The 19,595-nt window shown below is 48.7% G+C and overlaps 1 protein-coding gene across 1 annotated transcript in view; it reads right to left on the reverse strand.

Annotated features, from left to right (window-relative positions):
* Positions 1-1,516: 1,516 nt before the first annotated feature.
* LOC311117658 (iron-sulfur clusters transporter ABCB7, mitochondrial-like) overlaps positions 1,517-19,595 on the reverse strand; it is a gene marked incomplete at its 3' end in the record, with an annotated part of 34,416 nt that continues 16,337 nt past the window's right edge. Inside the window, exons 5-8 of the mRNA XM_084192591.1 lie at positions 8,215-8,347; positions 2,687-2,815; positions 1,901-2,040; positions 1,517-1,708 (exon numbers count right to left, since the gene is read on the reverse strand). Of these exons, the coding sequence (XP_084048717.1) occupies positions 1,517-1,708; positions 1,901-2,040; positions 2,687-2,815; positions 8,215-8,347 (594 nt within the window). The remainder of the gene's footprint in view (positions 1,709-1,900; positions 2,041-2,686; positions 2,816-8,214; positions 8,348-19,595) is intronic.

The following is a 19,595-nucleotide window of genomic DNA, read 5'->3' on the forward strand; positions in this document are numbered from 1 at the left end:
AGGTTCCTTTAACCCAGGGAGACTCCAGGTTCCTTTAACCCAGGGAGACTCCAGGTTCCTTTAACCCAGGGAGACTCCAGGTTCCTTTAACCCAGGGAGACTCCAGGTTCCTTTAACCCAGGGAGAAGGTTCCTTTAACCCAGGGAGACTCCAGGTTCCTTTAACCCAGGGAGAAGGTTCCTTTAACCCAGGGAGACTCCAGGTTCCTTTAACCCAGGGAGACTCCAGGTTCCTTTAACCCAGGGAGATCCTGAGGCCCATTGTCGTACCATTCATCCACTACCATCACCTCATGTTTCTGCATGATAATGCACGGCCCCATGTCGCAAGGATCTGTACACGAGGTGATGGCGGCGGATGAATCGTACGACAATGGGCTTCAGGATCTCGTCACGGTGTTTCTGTGCATTCAAATTGTCATGGATAAAATGGCTGTGTGTAAAGCTCGCTGCCATTGGACTATGGAGCAGTGGAAACGCATTCTGTGGAGTGATGAATCACGCTTCACCATCTGGCAGTCCGACGGACGAATCTGGGTTTGGCGGATGCCAGGAGAACGCTACCTTCCCCAATGCATAGTGCCAACTAAAGTTCGGTGGAGGAGGAATAATGGTCTGGGTCTGTTTTTCATGGTTCAGGCTAGGCCCCTTAGTTCCAGTGAAGGGAAATCTTAACGCTACAGCATACAATGACATTCTAGACGATTCTGTGCTTCCAACATTGTGGCAACAGTTTGGGGAAGGCCCTTTCATGTTTCAGCATGACAATGCACAAAGAGGTCCATACAGAAATGGTTTGTCTAGATCGGTGTGGAAGAACTCGACTGGCCTGCATAGAGCACTGACCTCAACCCCATCGAACACCTTTGGGATGAATTGGAACGCCGACTGTGAGCCAGGCCTAATCGCCCAACATCAGTGCCCGACCTCACTAATGCTCTTGTGGCTGAATGGAAGCAAGTCCCAGCAGCAATGTTCCAACATCTAGTGGAAAGCCTTCCCAGAAGAGTGGAGGCTGTTATAGCAGCAAAGGGGGGGGGGGGGGGACCAACTCCATATTAATGCCCATGATTTTGGAATGAGCGGTTGGACGAGCAGGTGTCCACATACATTTGGTCATGTAGTACTTCGATATTTTTTTTTAACTGGTACCGGGGGACCTTCAGACAAGTCTTGTGAGGCCTGTGGGCGTCCTAGAGCAAAACAACCAACATGTACATGTTCATGAGATATTAGTGTGCAATATGTTCAAACTGTTGGGACGCTACAGACAGAAGTTGGATCGGCTGTAATGACTTCAGACGAGTCCCAAGAGGCTTGTGGGTCGCAGAACAAAACGGAGAACACATTGTCCACGTCTGCCCAACCATATTCTGAGTCGCTAATATTTTTGCACATAATCATGTATTAACTTATAAAGCGTCTGCATTTTTTCCCTACGACAATCGAGAAACGTAAGGATCAACTACGGTGTAATTGGTGTAATTTGAGCCACGCCCCCGAGGCAGAATGCCCACCCGGACCCTCCCCTGGGGTTGAGCCACGCCCTGGGGTTGAGCCACGCCCTGGGGTTGAGCCACGCCCTGGGGTTGAGCCACGCCCTGGGGTTGAGCCACGCCCTGGGGTTGAGCCACGCCCTGGGGTTGAGCCACGCCCTGGGGTTGAGCCACGCCCTGGGGTTGAGCCACGCCCTGGGGTTGAGCCACGCCCTGGGGTTGAGCCACGAAATGTGAGCACGTCCAAGTTGTTAAGATTTTGTATTCCCAGTCATCAGTACAGGGTTAGGGTTAGTACAGTACAGTGATATATTCTCCTACTCTACTGTCAAACTGACAGACTAATGTTCACCATATATAGTGGTATAGAGTACGGACATGTGGCGGCAGGGTGACTCTACCCACCAGGATAGCAGAGACCAGCCCCATCTCCAACACGGTGGGTCCCAGGTTGAAGACAATAGCAGAGAGGACGAAGGAGATGCCCCTGGTGCCCCTGTCAATAGCCTTAGACAGCGCCCCCGTCTGGCGAGACAGGTGGAAGCCTACCGGGCATGATGACACCCTGCTGCCCCCAGTCCGCCTGGCCTTGCTGCTATTCCAGTTTCAACTGTTCTGCCTGCGGCTACGAAACCCCTACCTGTCCCAGACCTGCTGTTTTCAACTCTAAATGATCGGCTATGAAAAGCCAACTGAGAGACCTGAGCCCTAGGACCATACGTCGGGACTACCGGCCGTGGTGACTCCTTGCTATCCCCAGTCCGCCTGGCCTTGCTGCTATTCCAGTTTAAACTGTTCTGCCTGCGGTTATGGAACCCCTACCTGTCCCAGACCTGCTGTTTTAAACTCTAATGATCGGCTATGAAAAGCCAACTGAGATTTATTCCTGATTATTATTTGACCATGCTTGTCACTTATGAACATTTTTGAACATCTTGGCATGGTTCTGTTATAATCTCCACCCGGCACAGCCAGAAGAGGACTGGCCACCCCTCATAGCCTGGTTCCTCTCTAGGTTTCTTCCTAGGTTTTGCCTTTCTAGGGAGTTTTTCCTAGCCACCGTGCTTCTACACCTGCATTACTAGCTGTTTGGGGTTTTAGGCTGGGTTTCTGTACAGCACTTCGAGATATTAGCTGATGTAAGAAGGGCTATATAAAATAAAATTGATTGATTGATTGATTGATTGAAGCCCAGGTCCAGGCTGTGGAGATGCAGGAACACGTTCTTGGCAATGCGGCGGATGGAATTCTGGGCCACCTTCCCGAACACGGCGTTACGCAGCTCGTTGAAGAGGGCCGAACCGGCACGGGACACACCGTCTGGGACAAGAAAGAGAGGATTTCATCAGGGCTTTGGCTGCATCGGGGCGGAGCTCAACGGAGACAAGGACCAGCCTTTATAGTAAATCACAGACAGACTAACATTGACATCCATTGAGCTGATTGTACTAGGCAAGGACCAGCCTTTATAGTAAATCACAGACAGACTAACATTGACATCCATTGAGCTGATTGTACTAGGCAAGTCAAATCAAGTGAACCTCAAGTATTTGAAAAAATAAACAAATACTATTAAGACCCAGGTCTGGTTCAAATGGACATGGCTGACAAATATAGCCTGAATTTATCAGAGACGAGACTGTTTACATTTACATTTACGTCATTTAGCAGACGCTCTTATCCAGAGCCACTTACAGTTAGTGCATACATTATTATTTTCATACTGGCCCCCCGTGGGAAACGAACCCACAACCCTGGCGTTGCAAATGCCATGCTCTATCAACTGAGCTACATCCCTGCCTGCCATTCCCTCCCCTACCCTGGACGACGCTGGGCCAATTGTGCGCCGCCCCATGGGTCTCCCGGCTGCGGCCGGCTACGACAGAGCCTGGATTCGAACCAGGATCTCTAGTGGCACAGCTAGCACTGCGATGCAGTGCCTTAGACCACTGCGTTTCAGACCAGACCGGCTCGATTCCGTCTTATGTAGCAAAATCTGAAATAGTGTTTTTTACATTGGATAAAAGTAGAGACTCCGAGCTAGAAAATGGTATATCATACACTGCAGTTGAGGAACAATGGGAAAGTAACTCTGCTTTGAAAGTTGATAAACTTGTAACCTCACTTTTGAGAAAATGGCCTTTGAATGTTTTGGTACCTACTGGAGAGCTCTTCTTTGTCTACACCCATTCAGCATCGTTCACACCCTCTTAAACTATAGCCCCGCCCATAAATTCAGAGCGTTGTCAGATTGTCAGTTCGTAAATTCAGAGCTTTTTCGCTCTCCGGAGCGCACACTGGACGCTCTGGCCGAGGAGTAGGGTTGATCCGAGCGTTCTGACCGCACAACAGCAGTCAAGCACCCAAGCTAACTGGCTAACGTTGGCTAGCTTGCTAGCTACTTCCAGACACTAATGAGAGAACACCTCACTCTGTCCATTTTACTCGCTCTAGCAGAGCTGGTTAGGCTGTTTTCATGTTATCCAGAGCGTTGGGGACTGCAACTGTGCTGCTGGCAACAATTTAATGATGCTTTTTTCCCCAATGTTTACTGACACCGGCCATATTCAACAGGTGTTGAGCGTTCGAAAATTCGTCAGTTATTCTGCGATCTGGCACACTCAGACGAGAGCGCTCTGAAATCAGAGTAGATGGCCAGAATTAACTATGTCCATTGAGAACGGGCGGCAGGTAGCGTGGTTAAGAGCGTTGTGCCAGTAACCGAAAGGGCGCTGGTTCTAATCCCCGAGCCGACTAGGTGAAAAATCTGTCGATGTGCCCTTGAGCAAGGCACTTAACCCTAATTGCTCCTGTAAGTCGCTCTGGATAAGAGCGTCTGCTAAATAACTAAAATGTAAAAATGTAAAATGAGAACGCATAACGACTATACCACTTAGCTAAGAATGACGTGAATAATCAAGTCAATAAACGTTGGGTAGTTAGTTAGATAGCATATAGTTAATATACTGGCAAGTTCCATGTATTAGTAGCCAACTAACGTTAGGTAGCTAGCTAACATACCGGTACATACTGCTGTAATGCTATGCGGTTCGTAAGGATAGCGTAGCTAACAAATTGTCAGCCAACATAACGTGTAACCTAATTTATTTGAAAAGTCATTACTATACTACATTGCTTAACATTTTCTTAACATTTGTCATAATTAGTTAAAGCACTGAATTTCTATCCGCTCTCGTTGGACTCCGGCTGCATATTTATTATTGTCGCAGTGACATCATGAACATTCTATTGAAATGGTTACTTGCATAGTGGAGCATTTTGTTAAGACATCTCTCTGTAGGTGATGGCTTTGTTACGAAAGGTTTGGGGATCGCTTCCTTTTAAGTGGTTGTAGAATTTAACGGCTCTTTTCTGGATTTTGATCATTAGCGGATATCGTCCTAATTCTGCTCTGCATCCATTATTTGGTGTTTTATGTTGTACACAGAGTATATTTTAGCAGAATTCTGCATGCAGAGTCAATTTTGTGTTTTTCCCATTTTGTGAATTCTTGGTTGGTGAGCGGACCCCAGACCTCACAACCATAAAGGGCAATGGGTTCTACAACTTTTCTCTCTCTCTGCTCCCCTCCCATATCCCTCCCTCCCACCCTATCTCCGCTCCCTCATTTCCTCCCTACCACCCCTTTTCCTCCCTCCCTCCATCCCCCCACCTCTTTATCCCCCTCCCCTTTTCCTCCTAATTTCCCCCCTCCCCACCACCTCCTTTCCTCCCTCCCTCCCCCTTCCTCCCACCTCTTTTCCTCCCTCCCTCCCTCCCCACCTCCTCTCTTCCCTCCCTCCCCACCTCCTCTCTTCCCTCCCTCCCTATCTCCTCTTTTCCTCCCTTCCTCCCCATCCCCCTCCCCACCACCTCTTCCTCCCTCCCTACCAACTCTTTTCCTCCCTCCCTCCCTCCCACCTCTTTCCCTCCCTCCCTCCCCCTTCCTACCACCTCTTCCCCTCCCTCCCTGCCCTCCCTCCCACCACCTCTTTCCCTCCCTCCCTCCCCCTCCCTACCACCTCTTTTCCTCCCTCCCTCCTCCTCCCTACCACCTCTCCCCACCCCTCCTTCCTACCACCTCTTTCCCCCTCCCACCACCTCTTTCCCTCCCTCCCTCCCCCCCTCCTACCACCTCTTTCCCTCCCTCCTCCCTACCACCTCCCTCTTTTCCTCCCTCCCTCCCCTCCCTCCCACCATCTCTTTCCCTCCCTCCCTCCCTCCTCCCTACCACCTCTTTCCCTCCCTCCTCCCTACCACCTCCCTCCCCCCTCCTACCACCTCTTTCCCTCCCTCCTCCCTACCACCTCTTTTCTCCCTCCCTCCCTACCTTTCCAAGCCAAACCTACATATTATAAATGTAAATCACAGCCTACATCGTTGTCACCACATTAGCTAATGACGTCAAATCCACATAGCGACTTCAAATAACGTGTTAGTAATCCCACTACAATCATGCAGAACAGAGCAGAGAGGAGAACAGAGCAGAGCAGAGAGGAGAACAGAGCAGAGAGGAGAACAGAGCAGAGAGGAGAACAGAGCAGAGAGGAGAACAGAGCAGAGCAGAGAGGAGAACAGAGCAGAGAGGAGAACAGAGCGGAGAGGAGAACAGAGCAGAGAGGAGAACAGAGAGGAGAACAGAGCAGAGAGGAGAACAGAGCAGAGAGGAGAACAGAGTATAGAGGAGAACAGAGCATAGAGGAGAACAGAGAGGAGAACAGAGCAGAGAGGAGAACAGAGAGGAGAACAGAGCAGAGAGGAGAACAGAGCAGAGCAGAGAGGAGAACAGAGAGGAGAACAGAGCAGAGAGGAGAACAGAGCAGAGAGGAGAACAGAGCAGAGAGGAGAACAGAGAGGAGAACAGAGCAGAGAGGAGAACAGAGCAGAGAGGAGAACAGAGCAGAGAGGAGAACAGAGCAGAGAACAGAGCAGAACAGAGCATAGAGGAGAACAGAGCATAGAGGAGAACAGAGCAGAGAGGAGAACAGAGAGGAGGAGAACAGAGAGGAGAAGAGAACAGAGCGGAGAGGAGAACAGAGAGGAGAAGAGAACAGAGCAGAGAGGAGAACAGAGCAGAGAGGAGAACAGAGAGGAGAACAGAGAGGAGAAGAGAGCAGAGAAGAGAACAGAGAGGAGAACAGAGCATAGAGGAGAACAGAGCATAGAGGAGAACAGAGCAGAGAGGAGAACAGAGCAGAGAGGAGAACAGAGAGGAGAACAGAGCAGAGAGGAGAACAGAGAGGAGAACAGAGCAGAGAGGAGAACAGAGAGGAGAAGAGAGCAGAGAGGAGAACAGAGAGGAGAACAGAGCATAGAGGAGAACAGAGCAGAGAGGAGAACAGAGCAGAGAGGAGAACAGAGCAGAGAGGAGAAAAGAGAGGAGAACAGAGCAGAGCAGAGAACAGAGCAGAGAGGAGAACAGAGAGGAGAACAGAGCAGAGAGGAGAACAGAGAGGAGAACAGAGCAGAGAGGAGAACAGAGCGGAGAGGAGAACAGAGCGGAGAACAGAGCAGAGAGGAGAACAGAGCAGAGAGGAGAACAGAGCAGAGAGGAGAACAGAGCAGAGAGGAGAACAGAGCAGAGAGGAGAACAGAGCGGAGAGGAGAACAGAGCAGAGAGGAGAACAGAGCAGAGAGGAGAACAGAGCAGAGAGGAGAACAGAGCAGAGAGGAGAACAGAGCAGAGAGGAGAACAGAACAGAGAGGAGAACAGAGCAGAGAGGAGAACAGAGAGGAGAACAGAGCAGAGAGGAGAACAGAGCGGAGAGGAGAACAGAGCAGAGAGGAGAACAGAGCAGAGAGGAGAACAGAGCAGAGAGGAGAACAGAACAGAGAGGAGAACAGAGCAGAGAGGAGAACAGAGCAGAGAGGAGAACAGAGCAGAGAGGAGAACAGAGAGGAGGAGAACAGAGAGGAGAAGAGAACAGAGCGGAGAGGAGAACAGAGAGGAGAAGAGAACAGAGCAGAGAGGAGAACAGAGCAGAGAGGAGAACAGAGAGGAGAACAGAGAGGAGAAGAGAGCAGAGAAGAGAACAGAGAGGAGAACAGAGAGGAGAACAGAGAGGAGAAGAGAACAGAGAACAGAGCATAGAGGAGAACAGAGCAGAGAGGAGAAAAGAGAGGAGAACAGAGCGGAGAACAGAGCGGAGAGGAGAACAGAGAAGAGAACAGAGCAGAGAGGAGAACAGAGCGGAGAGGAGAACAGAGCAGAGAGGAGAACAGAGCAGAGAGGAGAACAGAGAGGAGGAGAACAGAGAGGAGAAGAGAACAGAGCGGAGAGGAGAACAGAGAGGAGAAGAGAACAGAGAGGAGAACAGAGCAGAGAGGAGAACAGAGAGGAGAAGAGAACAGAGAGGAGAACAGAGCAGAGAGGAGAACAGAGAGGAGAACAGAGAGGAGAACAGAGCAGAGAACAGAGCATAGAGGAGAACAGAGCATAGAGGAGAACAGAGCAGAGAGGAGAACAGAGCAGAGAGGAGAACAGAGAGGAGAGGAGAACAGAGCAGAGAGGAGAACAGAGAGGAGAGGAGAACAGAGCAGAGAAGTCGGGACACAGAGCCAACACTAAGTTTGATACACTTGTTGTTTAATGGTTCCCTACCCCAGATAGATTCTATATTAACTCCTGGACTGTGACAACAATATTCTGTTCAAAATATTAAAATAAAAAATGTTTTGTGTCTTTCTAGTTTGTGTAGAAAAGCGTGTGTGTGACTTACAGCCAATCAGAACAGCAGTTGCCATGGTAGCAACAGTGCTGGGGGCATCGCTCAGGTTCAACATGTGTCCTGACAGTCCATTCAGCTCGTCCACAGCATACTTAAACATGAAGGGTACCATCACGTTGGTCATCTGGAGAACGGGGGGGGCAGAGATGAGAGAGAGAGAGACAGAGTTGTGAAAACATTCATTTCCACTCCTCTGATGGTAGAAGCATTTAGGCTGGCTGTGTGTTATTCCTCGTGGGGACCGGAGATCCCTAAAAAAGTCTGGATAGAAAAACAAGGAAAAGTCAATATTACACCGTTACAGAAATCAGGAATGCTCTATAGATGTCCATATCTACATGAGTGACTGTGTCGAACACGCCACCTCCTGTTGTTAAATTGGGTACCTATTGACCAAAAAAATATGTTATGAAATACAGTACCATTCAAAAGATTGGACACAACTACTCATTCCAGGGTTGTTCATTATTTTTACTTTTTTTTTTTTTTTTACATTGTAGAATAATAGTGAAGACATCAAAACCATGAAATAACACACATGGAATCATGTAGTAACCAAAAAAGTGATAAACAGTAGCCACCCCTTTGCCTTGATGACAGGCATGCACAATATTGGCATTCTCTCAACCAGCTTCATGAGGTAGTCACCTGGAATGCATTTCAATTAACAGGTGGGCCTTATAAAAGTTCATTTGTGGAATTTCTTTCCTTCTTAATGCGTTTGAGCCAATCAGTTGTGTTGTGACAAGGTAGGGGGGGTATACAGCTTCCGGTGCGAATGTAAACCAACAGCTAAAGAAAGTCTAATAATCTATCTAGCTAACTCCTAGAATTAGGCTAGTAATATTATGACATTTCGGGTCATGCAGAGAGTAAAAAGCTTTGGACAATGTTGTTCGGTTGTAGGGTGCTCCCGACAATCGGGAACAAACCTATTGACAGAAATTAAAACGTATAGATTTCCATGGATACATGGATACTTGCTGTAAAACGAGGTGGTTGGACGCCAACGTCAAATGCAAGGGTATGCAGCGTACACTTCATTACTGGCAAGCCGTCAAAGGATCCTCTCCATCCCTCACCGAGCCCAGAACAAAACAAAGGATCCTCTCCATCCCTCACCGAGCCCAGAACAAAACAAAGGATCCTCTCCATCCCTCACCGAGCCCAGAACAAAACAAAGGATCCTCTCCATCCCTCACCGAGCCCAGAACAAAACAAAGGATCCTCTCCATCCCTCACCGAGCCCAGAACAAAACAAAGGATCCTCTCCATCCCTCACCGAGCCCAGAACAAAACAAAGGATCCTCTCCATCCCTCACCGAGCCCAGAACAAAACAAAGGATCCTCTCCATCCCTCACCGAGCCCAGAACAAAACAAAGGATCCTCTCCATCCCTCACCGAGCCCAGAACAAAACAAAGGATCCTCTCCATCCCTCACCGAGCCCAGAACAAAACAAAGGATCCTCTCCATCCCTCACCGAGCCCAGAACAAAACAAAGGATCCTCTCCATCCCTCACCGAGCCCAGAACAAAACAAAGGATCCTCTCCATCCCTCACCGAGCCCAGAACAAAACAAAGGATCCTCTCCATCCCTCACCGAGCCCAGAACAAAACAAAGGATCCTCTCCATCCCTCACCGAGCCCAGAACAAAACAAAGGATCCTCTCCATCCCTCACCGAGCCCAGAACAAAACAAAGGATCCTCTCCATCCCTCACCGAGCCCAGAACAAAACAAAGGATCCTCTCCATCCCTCACCGAGCCCAGAACAAAACAAAGGATCCTCTCCATCCCTCACCGAGCCCAGAACAAAACAAAGGATCCTCTCCATCCCTCACCGAGCCCAGAACAAAACAAAGGATCCTCTCCATCCCTCACCGAGCCCAGAACAAAACAAAGGATCCTCTCCATCCCTCACCGAGCCCAGAACAAAACAAAGGATCCTCTCCATCCCTCACCGAGCCCAGAACAAAACAAAGAGCTTAAAGGGAATAGAGATATCAAAGGGAAACAAGATCAGCACAGCCTCAGCCTGTGAAAGAGGAAATGGAGACCGGAGTGGGCCGCCGTGAATTGTGCATGAAAAACCCAGACAACACCCCATAGGCGAGTGTGTCAGTTGGAACCACAGATGGAAGTCAAGACCGGAACTCCCCAGACCAAGACCCAACTCCTTGAGATCCAATCCAAGACCCAATGTACCGAGACAGATTTCAAGTACAAAAGGGGCCGTCATTTGAAAACAAACATGAAAACGTAAAACATGTCAATATTCTGGACAATTTTAGGGGCAATGAACTATCTGCTGTAATTTCCTGACATGTCATTTGAAATGGCAGTCGTGCTGGAGGTTGGTCTTAGTCTAGCGGTACTAGTGTTGAGCGATTAGTGCTTTTTGAGGTTTGTTTCGGTGTGATTATAAAAAAATAGTCACGGTTTTCAGTTTCGATAATTATTTTCAACATTAAAAATGCACTATGCATTGTGGGTTGATTGCCGTAACAACACAGTGACCGCCCATTACTGCCTATCACTTATTAACCATCATTTATTTACATTAGTTTAATAAAATATGTTTTATTTGAATACTTTATTTAATTCCAAGTCATCTCTATAGAGCTGCTGTCTGACAGACTCACTATTTTAGTAGTTCTTCAAAGTAAATAAGGCAGACTTTTATGACTGCTGAATACCAACTATCAATCATTTAGATCATGTACAGTGGGGAAAAAAAGTATTTAGTCAGCCACCAATTGTGCAAGTTCTCCCACTTAAAAAGATGAGAGAGGCCTGTAATTTTCATCATGGGTACACGTCAACTATGACAGACAAATTGAGAGAGAAAAAATCCAGAAAATCACATTGTAGGATTTTTAATGAATTTATTTGCAAATTATGGTGGAAAATAAGTATTTAGTCACCTACAAACAAGCAAGATTTCTGGCTCTCACAGACCTGTAACTTCTTCTTTAAGAGGCTCCTCTGTCCTCCACTCGTTACCTGTATTAATGGCACCTGTTTGAACTTGTTATCAGTATAAAAGACACCTGTCCACAACCTCAAACAGTCACACTCCAAACTCCACTATGGCCAAGACCAAAGAGCTGTCAAAGGACACCAGAAACAAAATTGTAGACCTGCACCAGGCTGGGAAGACTGAATATGCAATAGGTAAGCAGCTTGGTTTGAAGAAATCAACTGTGGGAGCAATTATTAGGAAATGGAAGACATACAAGACCACTGATAATCTCCCTCGATCTGGGGCTCCACGCAAGATCTCACCCCGTTGGGTCAAAATGATCACAAGAACGGTGAGCAAAAATCCCAGAACCACACGGGGGGACCTAGTGAATGACCTGCAGAGAGCTGGGACCAAAGTAACAAAGCCTACAATCAGTAACACACTACGCCGCCAGGGACTCAAATCCTGCAGTGCAGACGTGTCCCCCTGCTTAAGCCAGTACATGTCCAGGCCCGTCTGAAGTTTGCTAGAGTGCATTTGAATGATCCAGAAGAGGATTGGGAGAATGTCATATGGTCAGATGAAACCAAAATAGAACTTTTTGGTAAAAACTCAACTCGTCGTGTTTGGAGGACAAAGAATGCTGAGTTGCATCCAAAGAACACCATACCTACTGTGAAGCATGGGGGTGGAAACATCATGCTTTGGGGCTGTTTTTCTGCAAAGGGACCAGGACGACTGATCCGTGTAAAGGAAAGAATGAATGGGGCCATGTATCGTGAGATTTTGAGTGAAAACCTCCTTCCATCAGCAAGGGCATTGAAGATGAAACGTGGCTGGGTCTTTCAGCATGACAATGATCCCAAACACACTGCCCGGGCAACGAAGGAGTGGCTTCGTAAGAAGCATTTCAAGGTCCTGGAGTGGCCTAGCCAGTCTCCAGATCTCAACCCCATAGAAAATCTTTGGAGGGAGTTGAAAGTCCGTGTTGCCCAGCGACAGCCCCAAAACATCACTGCTCTAGAGGAGATCTGCATGGAGGAATGGGCCAAAATACCAGCAACAGTGTGTGAAAACCTTGTGAAGACTTACAGAAAACGTTTGACCTGTGTCATTGCCATCAAAGGGTATATAACAAAGTATTGAGTAACTTTTGTTATTGACCAAATACTTATTTTCCACCATAATTTGCAAATAAATTCATTAAAAATCCTACAATGTGATTTTCAGGATTTTTTTTCTCAGTTTGTCTGTCATAGTTGACGTGTACCTATGATGAATATTACAGGCCTCTCTCATCTTTTTAAGTGGGAGAACTTGCACAATTGGTGGCTGACTAAATACATTTTTTCCCCACTGTATTTTTTACTCCATACATTTTCCTTAGATCATGTATTTTCAGGTAGAGATGCCTCGCGAAGCGACTCTCCATCACTCATTCTTCTGTCCGTTCTCTCTGCGCTAAACTATGTAGAATATTGGCCTGTTGGAAACTACAACATCGCACAGTTCGGGCTTGATCTGATTTATCTATAGAGAAACTAACTGCACATTCAAATAATTGAACCTATGTTGGTCAATTAGTTGTTTAAAAAATGAAAAATAACGGACATTTTGGTTAATCACTCAGCTCTATAGAGTAAACTGTAAGTCGCTCTGGATAAGAGTGTCTGCTAAATGACTAAAATGTAATACAGAAGATAGCCTTATTTGGTAAAAGACCAAGTCCATATTACGGCAAGAACAGATCAAATAATCAAAGAGAAACGACAGTCCATCATTACTTTAAGACATGAAGGTCAGTCAATCCGCAAAATCTGAAGAACTTTGAAAGTTTCTTCAAGTGCAGTCGCAAAAACCATAATAATATAATATAATAATATGCCATTTAGCAGACGCTTTTATCCAAAGCGACTTACAGTCATGCGTGCATATATTTTTGTGTATGGGTGGTCCCGGGGATCGAACCCACTACCTTGGCGTTACAAGCGCCGTGCTCTACCAGCTGAGCTACAGAGGACCACGAATCCAAACCATCAAGCGCTATGATGAAACTGGCTCTCATGAGGATCGCCACAGGAATGGAAGACCCAGAGTTACCTCTGCTGCAGAGGATAAGTTCATTAGAGTTACCAGCCTCAGAAAATGCAGCCCAAATAAGTGCTTCCAGAGTTCAAGTAACAGACACATCTCAACATCAACTGTTCAGAGGGGATTGTGTGAATCAGGCCTTCATGGTCGAATTACTGCAAAGAAACCACTACTAAAGGACACCAATAAGAAGAAGAGACCTGCTTGGGCCAAGAAACACGAGCAATGGACATTAGACCGGTGGAAATCTGTCCTTTGGTCTGGAGTCCAAATTTGAGATTTTTGGTTCCAACCGCTGTGTCTTTGTGAGATGCAGAGTAAGTGAACTGATGATCTCCGCATGTGTATTTCCCACCGTGAAGCATGGAGGAGGAGGTGTGATGGTGTGGGGGTGCTTTGTTGGTGACACTGTCTGTGATTTATTTAGAATTCAAGGCACACTTAACCAGCATGGCTACAACAGCATTCTGCAGTGATACGCCATCCCATCTGGTTTGGGCTTAGTGGGACTATCATTTGTTTTTCAACAGGACAATGACCCAAAACACACCTCCAGGCTATGTAAGGGCTATTTTACCAAGAAGGAGAGTGATGGAGTGCTGCATCAGATGACCTGGCCTCCACAATCCTCCGACCTCAACCCAATTGAGATGGTTTGGGATGAGTTGGACCGCAGAGTGAAGGAAAAGCAGCCAACAAGTGCTCAGCATATGTGGGAACTCCAAGACTGTTGGAAAAGCATTCCAGGTGAAGCTGGTTGAGAGAATGCCAAGAGTGTGCAAAGCTGTCATCAAGGCAAAGGGTGGCTACTTTGAAGAATCTCAAATATAAAATATATTTTGATTTGTTTAACAATTTTTTGGTTACTACATGATTCCATATGTGTTATTTCATAGTTTTGATGTCTTCACTATAACTCTACGACGTAGAAAATAGTTAAAATAAAGAAAATCCATTGAATGAGTAGGTGTGTTCAAACGTTTGACTGGAAACTGTATATATTTAAAAACAAATATTCAATGAATGTATTGTTAAAATAAAGTTAAGGAAATACAGGCTCCACATTACTACAAGATAAAACAACTTAATCAAGCCTGATTGTGTTGTTAGTATCAAAGCTTATTTTAATATTATTATTTTTAAGGTAGTGGAATGGGGTAATGTCTTATTGTGGAAAGAATGCAATACATTACCTTGTATGCGGTACAAATCAAATTATTGTGGGAGCACCTCCAAGAGTATGAATTAGGCTGTTTGAGAAGGTTTGAATCCTAAACTACCTGCCTACACATTGTTGAGGAGCTTGGAGGGGACGGCCCATCAGGAAGCTTCTACCCCCAAGCCATAAGACTCCTGAACAGCTAATCATGGCTACCCAGACTCTTTTTTTTATTTTCTTAAAACTGCATTGTTGGTTAAGGGCTTGTAAGTAAGCATTTCACTGTAATGTCTACACCTGTTGTATTCGGCGCATGTGGCAAATAAAATTTTTATTTGATAGTTTGCAAGCCCTGCCACAGTCGTCGAGCGTCAGAGCCAGTGTAGTGAGGTGGTAGAGATGGAGGAGGGGAGGGATACAGCTCTTAAACCTGGGATATCAACCATTCAAGGTAGTGAGGTGGTAGAGATGGAGGAGGGGAGGGATACAGCACTTAAACCTGGGATATCAACCATTCAAGGTAGTGAGGTGGTAGAGATGGAGGAGGGGAGGGATACAGCTCTTAAACCTGGGATATCAAGGTTGGCCTTAGTGGGAGTGATCATAGAATTCTATGGGAGTGACCTTACTGAGTAAAGTATTTTTTATGTAATTTTAACGAATCACGTCTGCGAGGCATGGCTCCAAATGGAAGCAAGACACGTATGGAAGACACGTACAGGGCAGGGTTAGGGGGGAAAGTGCTGTGTGAGATGATTGGTTGGTAGATTAAGCCGATTAAGCCAATGCCTATGCACCGGGAGCTTCTCCTTGTCTTTCTATTTGCTAATGAAGGACAAGTTTGACGCGTTGGTCCACCAGACTCTGGTGTCTGGTAACGAGATTACTGGTACGATGGATGGGGTCTTTATAAAGCTGAAGATAATCCTTGTTTAACACACCAATCTAGACATCAGAGGTAGAGATGAAGACATCTGGTCTAGACAGTGAGATGGGGATACTCCTCAGGCTCTGGCAGTGAGATGGGGAGACTCCTCAGGCTCTGGCAGTGAGATGGGGATACTCCTCAGGCTCTGGCAGTGAGATGGGGAGACTCCTCAGGCTCTGGCAGTGAGATGGGGAGACTCCTCAGGCTCTGGCAGTGAGATGGGGAGACTCCTCAGGCTCTGGCAGTGAGATGGGGAGACTCCTCATGCTCTGGCAGTGAGATGGGGAGACTCCTCAGGCTCTGGCAGTGAGATGGGGAGACTCCTCAGGCTCTGGCAGTGAGATGGGGAGACTCCTCAGGCTCTGGCAGGGCAAGGGGAATCAAGCAGATACAGATACCTACACTAAAACAAGCTTGAAAACCAGACAGACATCACAGTAATACATTGGAGGATTTAGAGAGTGTATAATACACAGATAGGAGGAGTGGGGTCATGGGGTCATGCAGTGTTGTAGCAGGATAGGTCCTCTGTAGCTCAGCTGGTAGAGCACGGCGCTTGTAACGCCAAGGTAGTGGGTTCGATCCCCGGGACCACCCATACACACACAAACAAAAAAATGTATGCACGCATGACTGTAAGTCGCTTTGGATAAAAGCGTCTGCTAAATGGCATATTATTATTATTATTATAGGATCATGTGACTGTTGTGGTTAACAACAAATCTTCCTTAACTTCTAGTCATAAGCACGCACCCCTGCAGCCCCCCCAGTATGCACCCCTGTATGTTCCCCTGCAGCCCCAGCAGTATGTTCCCCAGTATGTTCCCCAGTATGTACCCCAGTATGTACCCCAGTATGTACCCCAGTATGTTCCCCTGCAGCCCCCCCAGTATGTTCCCCTGCAGCCCCCCCAGTATGTTCCCCAGTATGTTCCCCAGTATGTACCCCAGTATGTACCCCAGTATGTACCCCAGTATGTTCCCCAGTATGTTCCCCTGCAGCCCCCCCAGTATGTTCCCCTGCAGCCCCCCCAGTATGCACCCCTGTATGTTCCCCTGCAGCCCCAGCAGTATGTTCCCCAGTATGTACCCCAGTATGTACCCCAGTATATACCCCAGTATGTACCCCAGTATGTACCCCAGTATGTTCCCCAGTATGTTCCCCTGCAGCCCCCCCAGTATGTTCCCCTGCAGCCCCCCCAGTATGTACCCCAGTATGTTCCCCAGTATGTTCCCCTGCAGCCCCAGCAGTATGTTCCCCAGTATGTTCCCCAGTATGTTCCCCTGCAGCCCCCCCAGTATGTTCCCCAGTATGTTCCCCAGTATTTTCCCCTGCAGCCCCCCCAGTATGTTCCCCAGTATGTTCCCCAGTATGTTCCCCAGTATGTTCCCCTGCAGCCCCAGCAGTATGTACCCCAGTATGTTCCCCAGTATGTTCCCCTGCAGCCCCCCCAGTATGTTCCCCAGTATGTACCCCAGTATGTTCCCCTGCAGCCCCCCCCAGTATGTTCCCCTGTATGTTCCCCTGCAGCCCCAGCAGTATGTACCCCAGTATGTACCCCAGTATGTTCCCCAGTATGTTCCCCAGTATGTTCCCCTGCAGCCCCAGCAGTATGTACCCCAGTATGTTCCCCAGTATGTTCCCCTGCAGCCCCCCCAGTATGTTCCCCAGTATGTTCCCCAGTATGTTCCCCTGCAGCCCCCCCCAGTATGTTCCCCTGTATGTTCCCCTGCAGCCCCAGCAGTATGTACCCCAGTATGTACCCAAGTATGTTCCCCAGTATGTTCCCCAGTATGTTCCCCTGCAGCTCCCCCAGTATGCACCCCAGTATGTTCCCCTGCAGCCCCAGCAGTATGTTCCCCAGTATGTTCCCCAGTATGTACCCCAGTATGTACCCCAGTATGTACCCCAGTATGTTCCCCAGTATGTTCCCCTGCAGCCCCCCCAGTATGTTCCCCTGCAGCCCCCCCAGTATGTTCCCCAGTATGTTCCCCAGTATGTTCCCCTGCAGCCCCAGCAGTATGTTCCCCAGTATGTTCCCCAGTATGTTCCCCAGTATGTACCCCAGTATGTTCCCCTGCAGCCCCAGCAGTATGTTCCCCAGTATGTTCCCCAGTATGTTCCCCTGCAGCCCCAGCAGTATGTTCCCCAGTATGTTCCCCAGTATGTTCCCCTGCAGCCCCCCCAGTATGTTCCCCAGTATGTTCCCCAGTATGTTCCCATGCAGCCCCCCCAGTATGTTCCCCAGTATGTTCCCCAGTATGTTCCCCTGCAGCCCCAGCAGTATGTTCCCCAGTATGTTCCCCAGTATGTTCCCCAGTATGTTCCCCAGTATGTTCCCCTGCAGCCCCAGCAGTATGTACCCCAGTATGTTCCCCAGTATGTTCCCCAGTATGTTCCCCTGTATGTTCCCCAGTATGTTCCCCAGTATGTTCCCCTGCAGCCCCCCCAGTATGTTCCCCAGTATGTTCCCCTGCAGCCCCAGCAGTATGTACCCCAGTATGTTCCCCAGTATGTTCCCCTGTATGTTCCCCTGCAGCCCCAGCAGTATGTACCCCAGTATGTACCCCAGTATGTTCCCCAGTATGTTCCCCTGCAGCCCCAGCAGTATGTACCCCAGTATGTACCCCAGTATGTTCCCCAGTATGTTCCCCAGTATGTTCCCCTGCAGCCCCCCCAGTATGTTCCCCAGTATGTTCCCCAGTATGTTCCCCAGTATGTTCCCCTGCAGCCCCCCCAGTATGTACCCCAGTATGTTCCCCAGTATGTTCCCCTGCAGCCCCCCCAGTATGTTCCCCAGTATGTTCCCCAGTATGTTCCCCTGCAGCCCCCCCAGTATGTACCCCAGTATGTTCCCCAGTATGTTCCCCTGCAGCCCCCCCAGTATGTTCCCCAGTATGTTCCCCAGTATGTTCCCCAGTATGTTCCCCTGCAGCCCCAGCAGTATGTTCCCCAGTATGTTCCCCAGTATGTACCCCAGTATGTTCCCCAGTATGTTCCCCTGCAGCCCCCCCAGTATGTTCCCCTGCAGCCCCCCCAGTATGTTCCCCAGTATGTTCCCCAGTATGTTCCCCTGCAGCCCCCCCAGTATGTTCCCCAGTATGTTCCCCAGTATGTTCCCCAGTATGTACCCCAGTATGTACCCCAGTATGTTCCCCTGCAGCCCCAGCAGTATGTTCCCCAGTATGTTCCCCAGTATGTTCCCCTGCAGCCCCAGCAGTATGTACCCCAGTATGTTCCCCAGTATGTTCCCCAGTATGTTCCCCAGTATGTTCCCCTGCAGCCCCCCCAGTATGTTCCCCTGCAGCCCCAGCAGTATGTACCCCAGTATGTTCCCCAGTATGTTCCCCAGTATGTTCCCCTGCAGCCCCAGCAGTATGTACCCCAGTATGTTCCCCAGTATGTTCCCCAGTATGTTCCCCTGCAGCCCCCCCAGTATGTTCCCCAGTATGTTCCCCAGTATGTTCCCCAGTATGTTCCCCTGCAGCCCCCCCAGTATGTACCCCAGTATGTTCCCCAGTATGTTCCCCTGCAGCCCCCCCAGTATGTTCCCCAGTATGTTCCCCAGTATGTACCCCAGTATGTTCCCCTGCAGCCCCCTCAGTATGTTCCCCTGCAGCCCCCCCAGTATGTTCCCCAGTATGTTCCCCAGTATGTACCCCAGTATGATCCCCAGTATGTTCCCCAGTATGTACCCCAGTATGTTCCCCAGTATGTTCCCCTGCAGCCCCCCCAGTATGTTCCCCAGTATGCACCCCTGCAGCCCCCTCAGTATGTTCCCCTGCAGCCCCCCCAGTATGTTCCCCAGTATGTTCCCCAGTATGTTCCCCTGCAGCCCCCCCCAGTATGTTCCCCAGTATGTTCCCCTGCAGCCCCAGCAGTATGTTCCCCAGTATGTTCCCCAGTATGTTCCCCAGTATGTTCCCCTGCAGCCCCCCCCAGTATGTTCCCCAGTATGTTCCCCTGCAGCCCCAGCAGTATGTTCCCCAGTATGTTCCCCAGTATGTTCCCCAGTATATACCCCAGTATGTTCCCCAGTATGTACCCCAGTATGTACCCCAGTATGTTCCCCAGTATGCACCCCTGCAGCCCCCTCAGTATGTTCCCCTGCAGCCCCCCCAGTATGTTCCCCAGTATGTTCCCCAGTATGTTCCCCTGCAGCCCCAGCAGTATGTTCCCCAGTATGTTCCCCAGTATATACCCCAGTATGTTCCCCAGTATGTACCCC

The sequence above is a fragment of the Coregonus lavaretus genome, assembly GCF_964263955.1.
Source record: "Coregonus lavaretus genome assembly, contig: HAP1_SCAFFOLD_3036, whole genome shotgun sequence".
Classification (NCBI taxonomy): Eukaryota; Metazoa; Chordata; class Actinopteri; order Salmoniformes; family Salmonidae; genus Coregonus; species Coregonus lavaretus.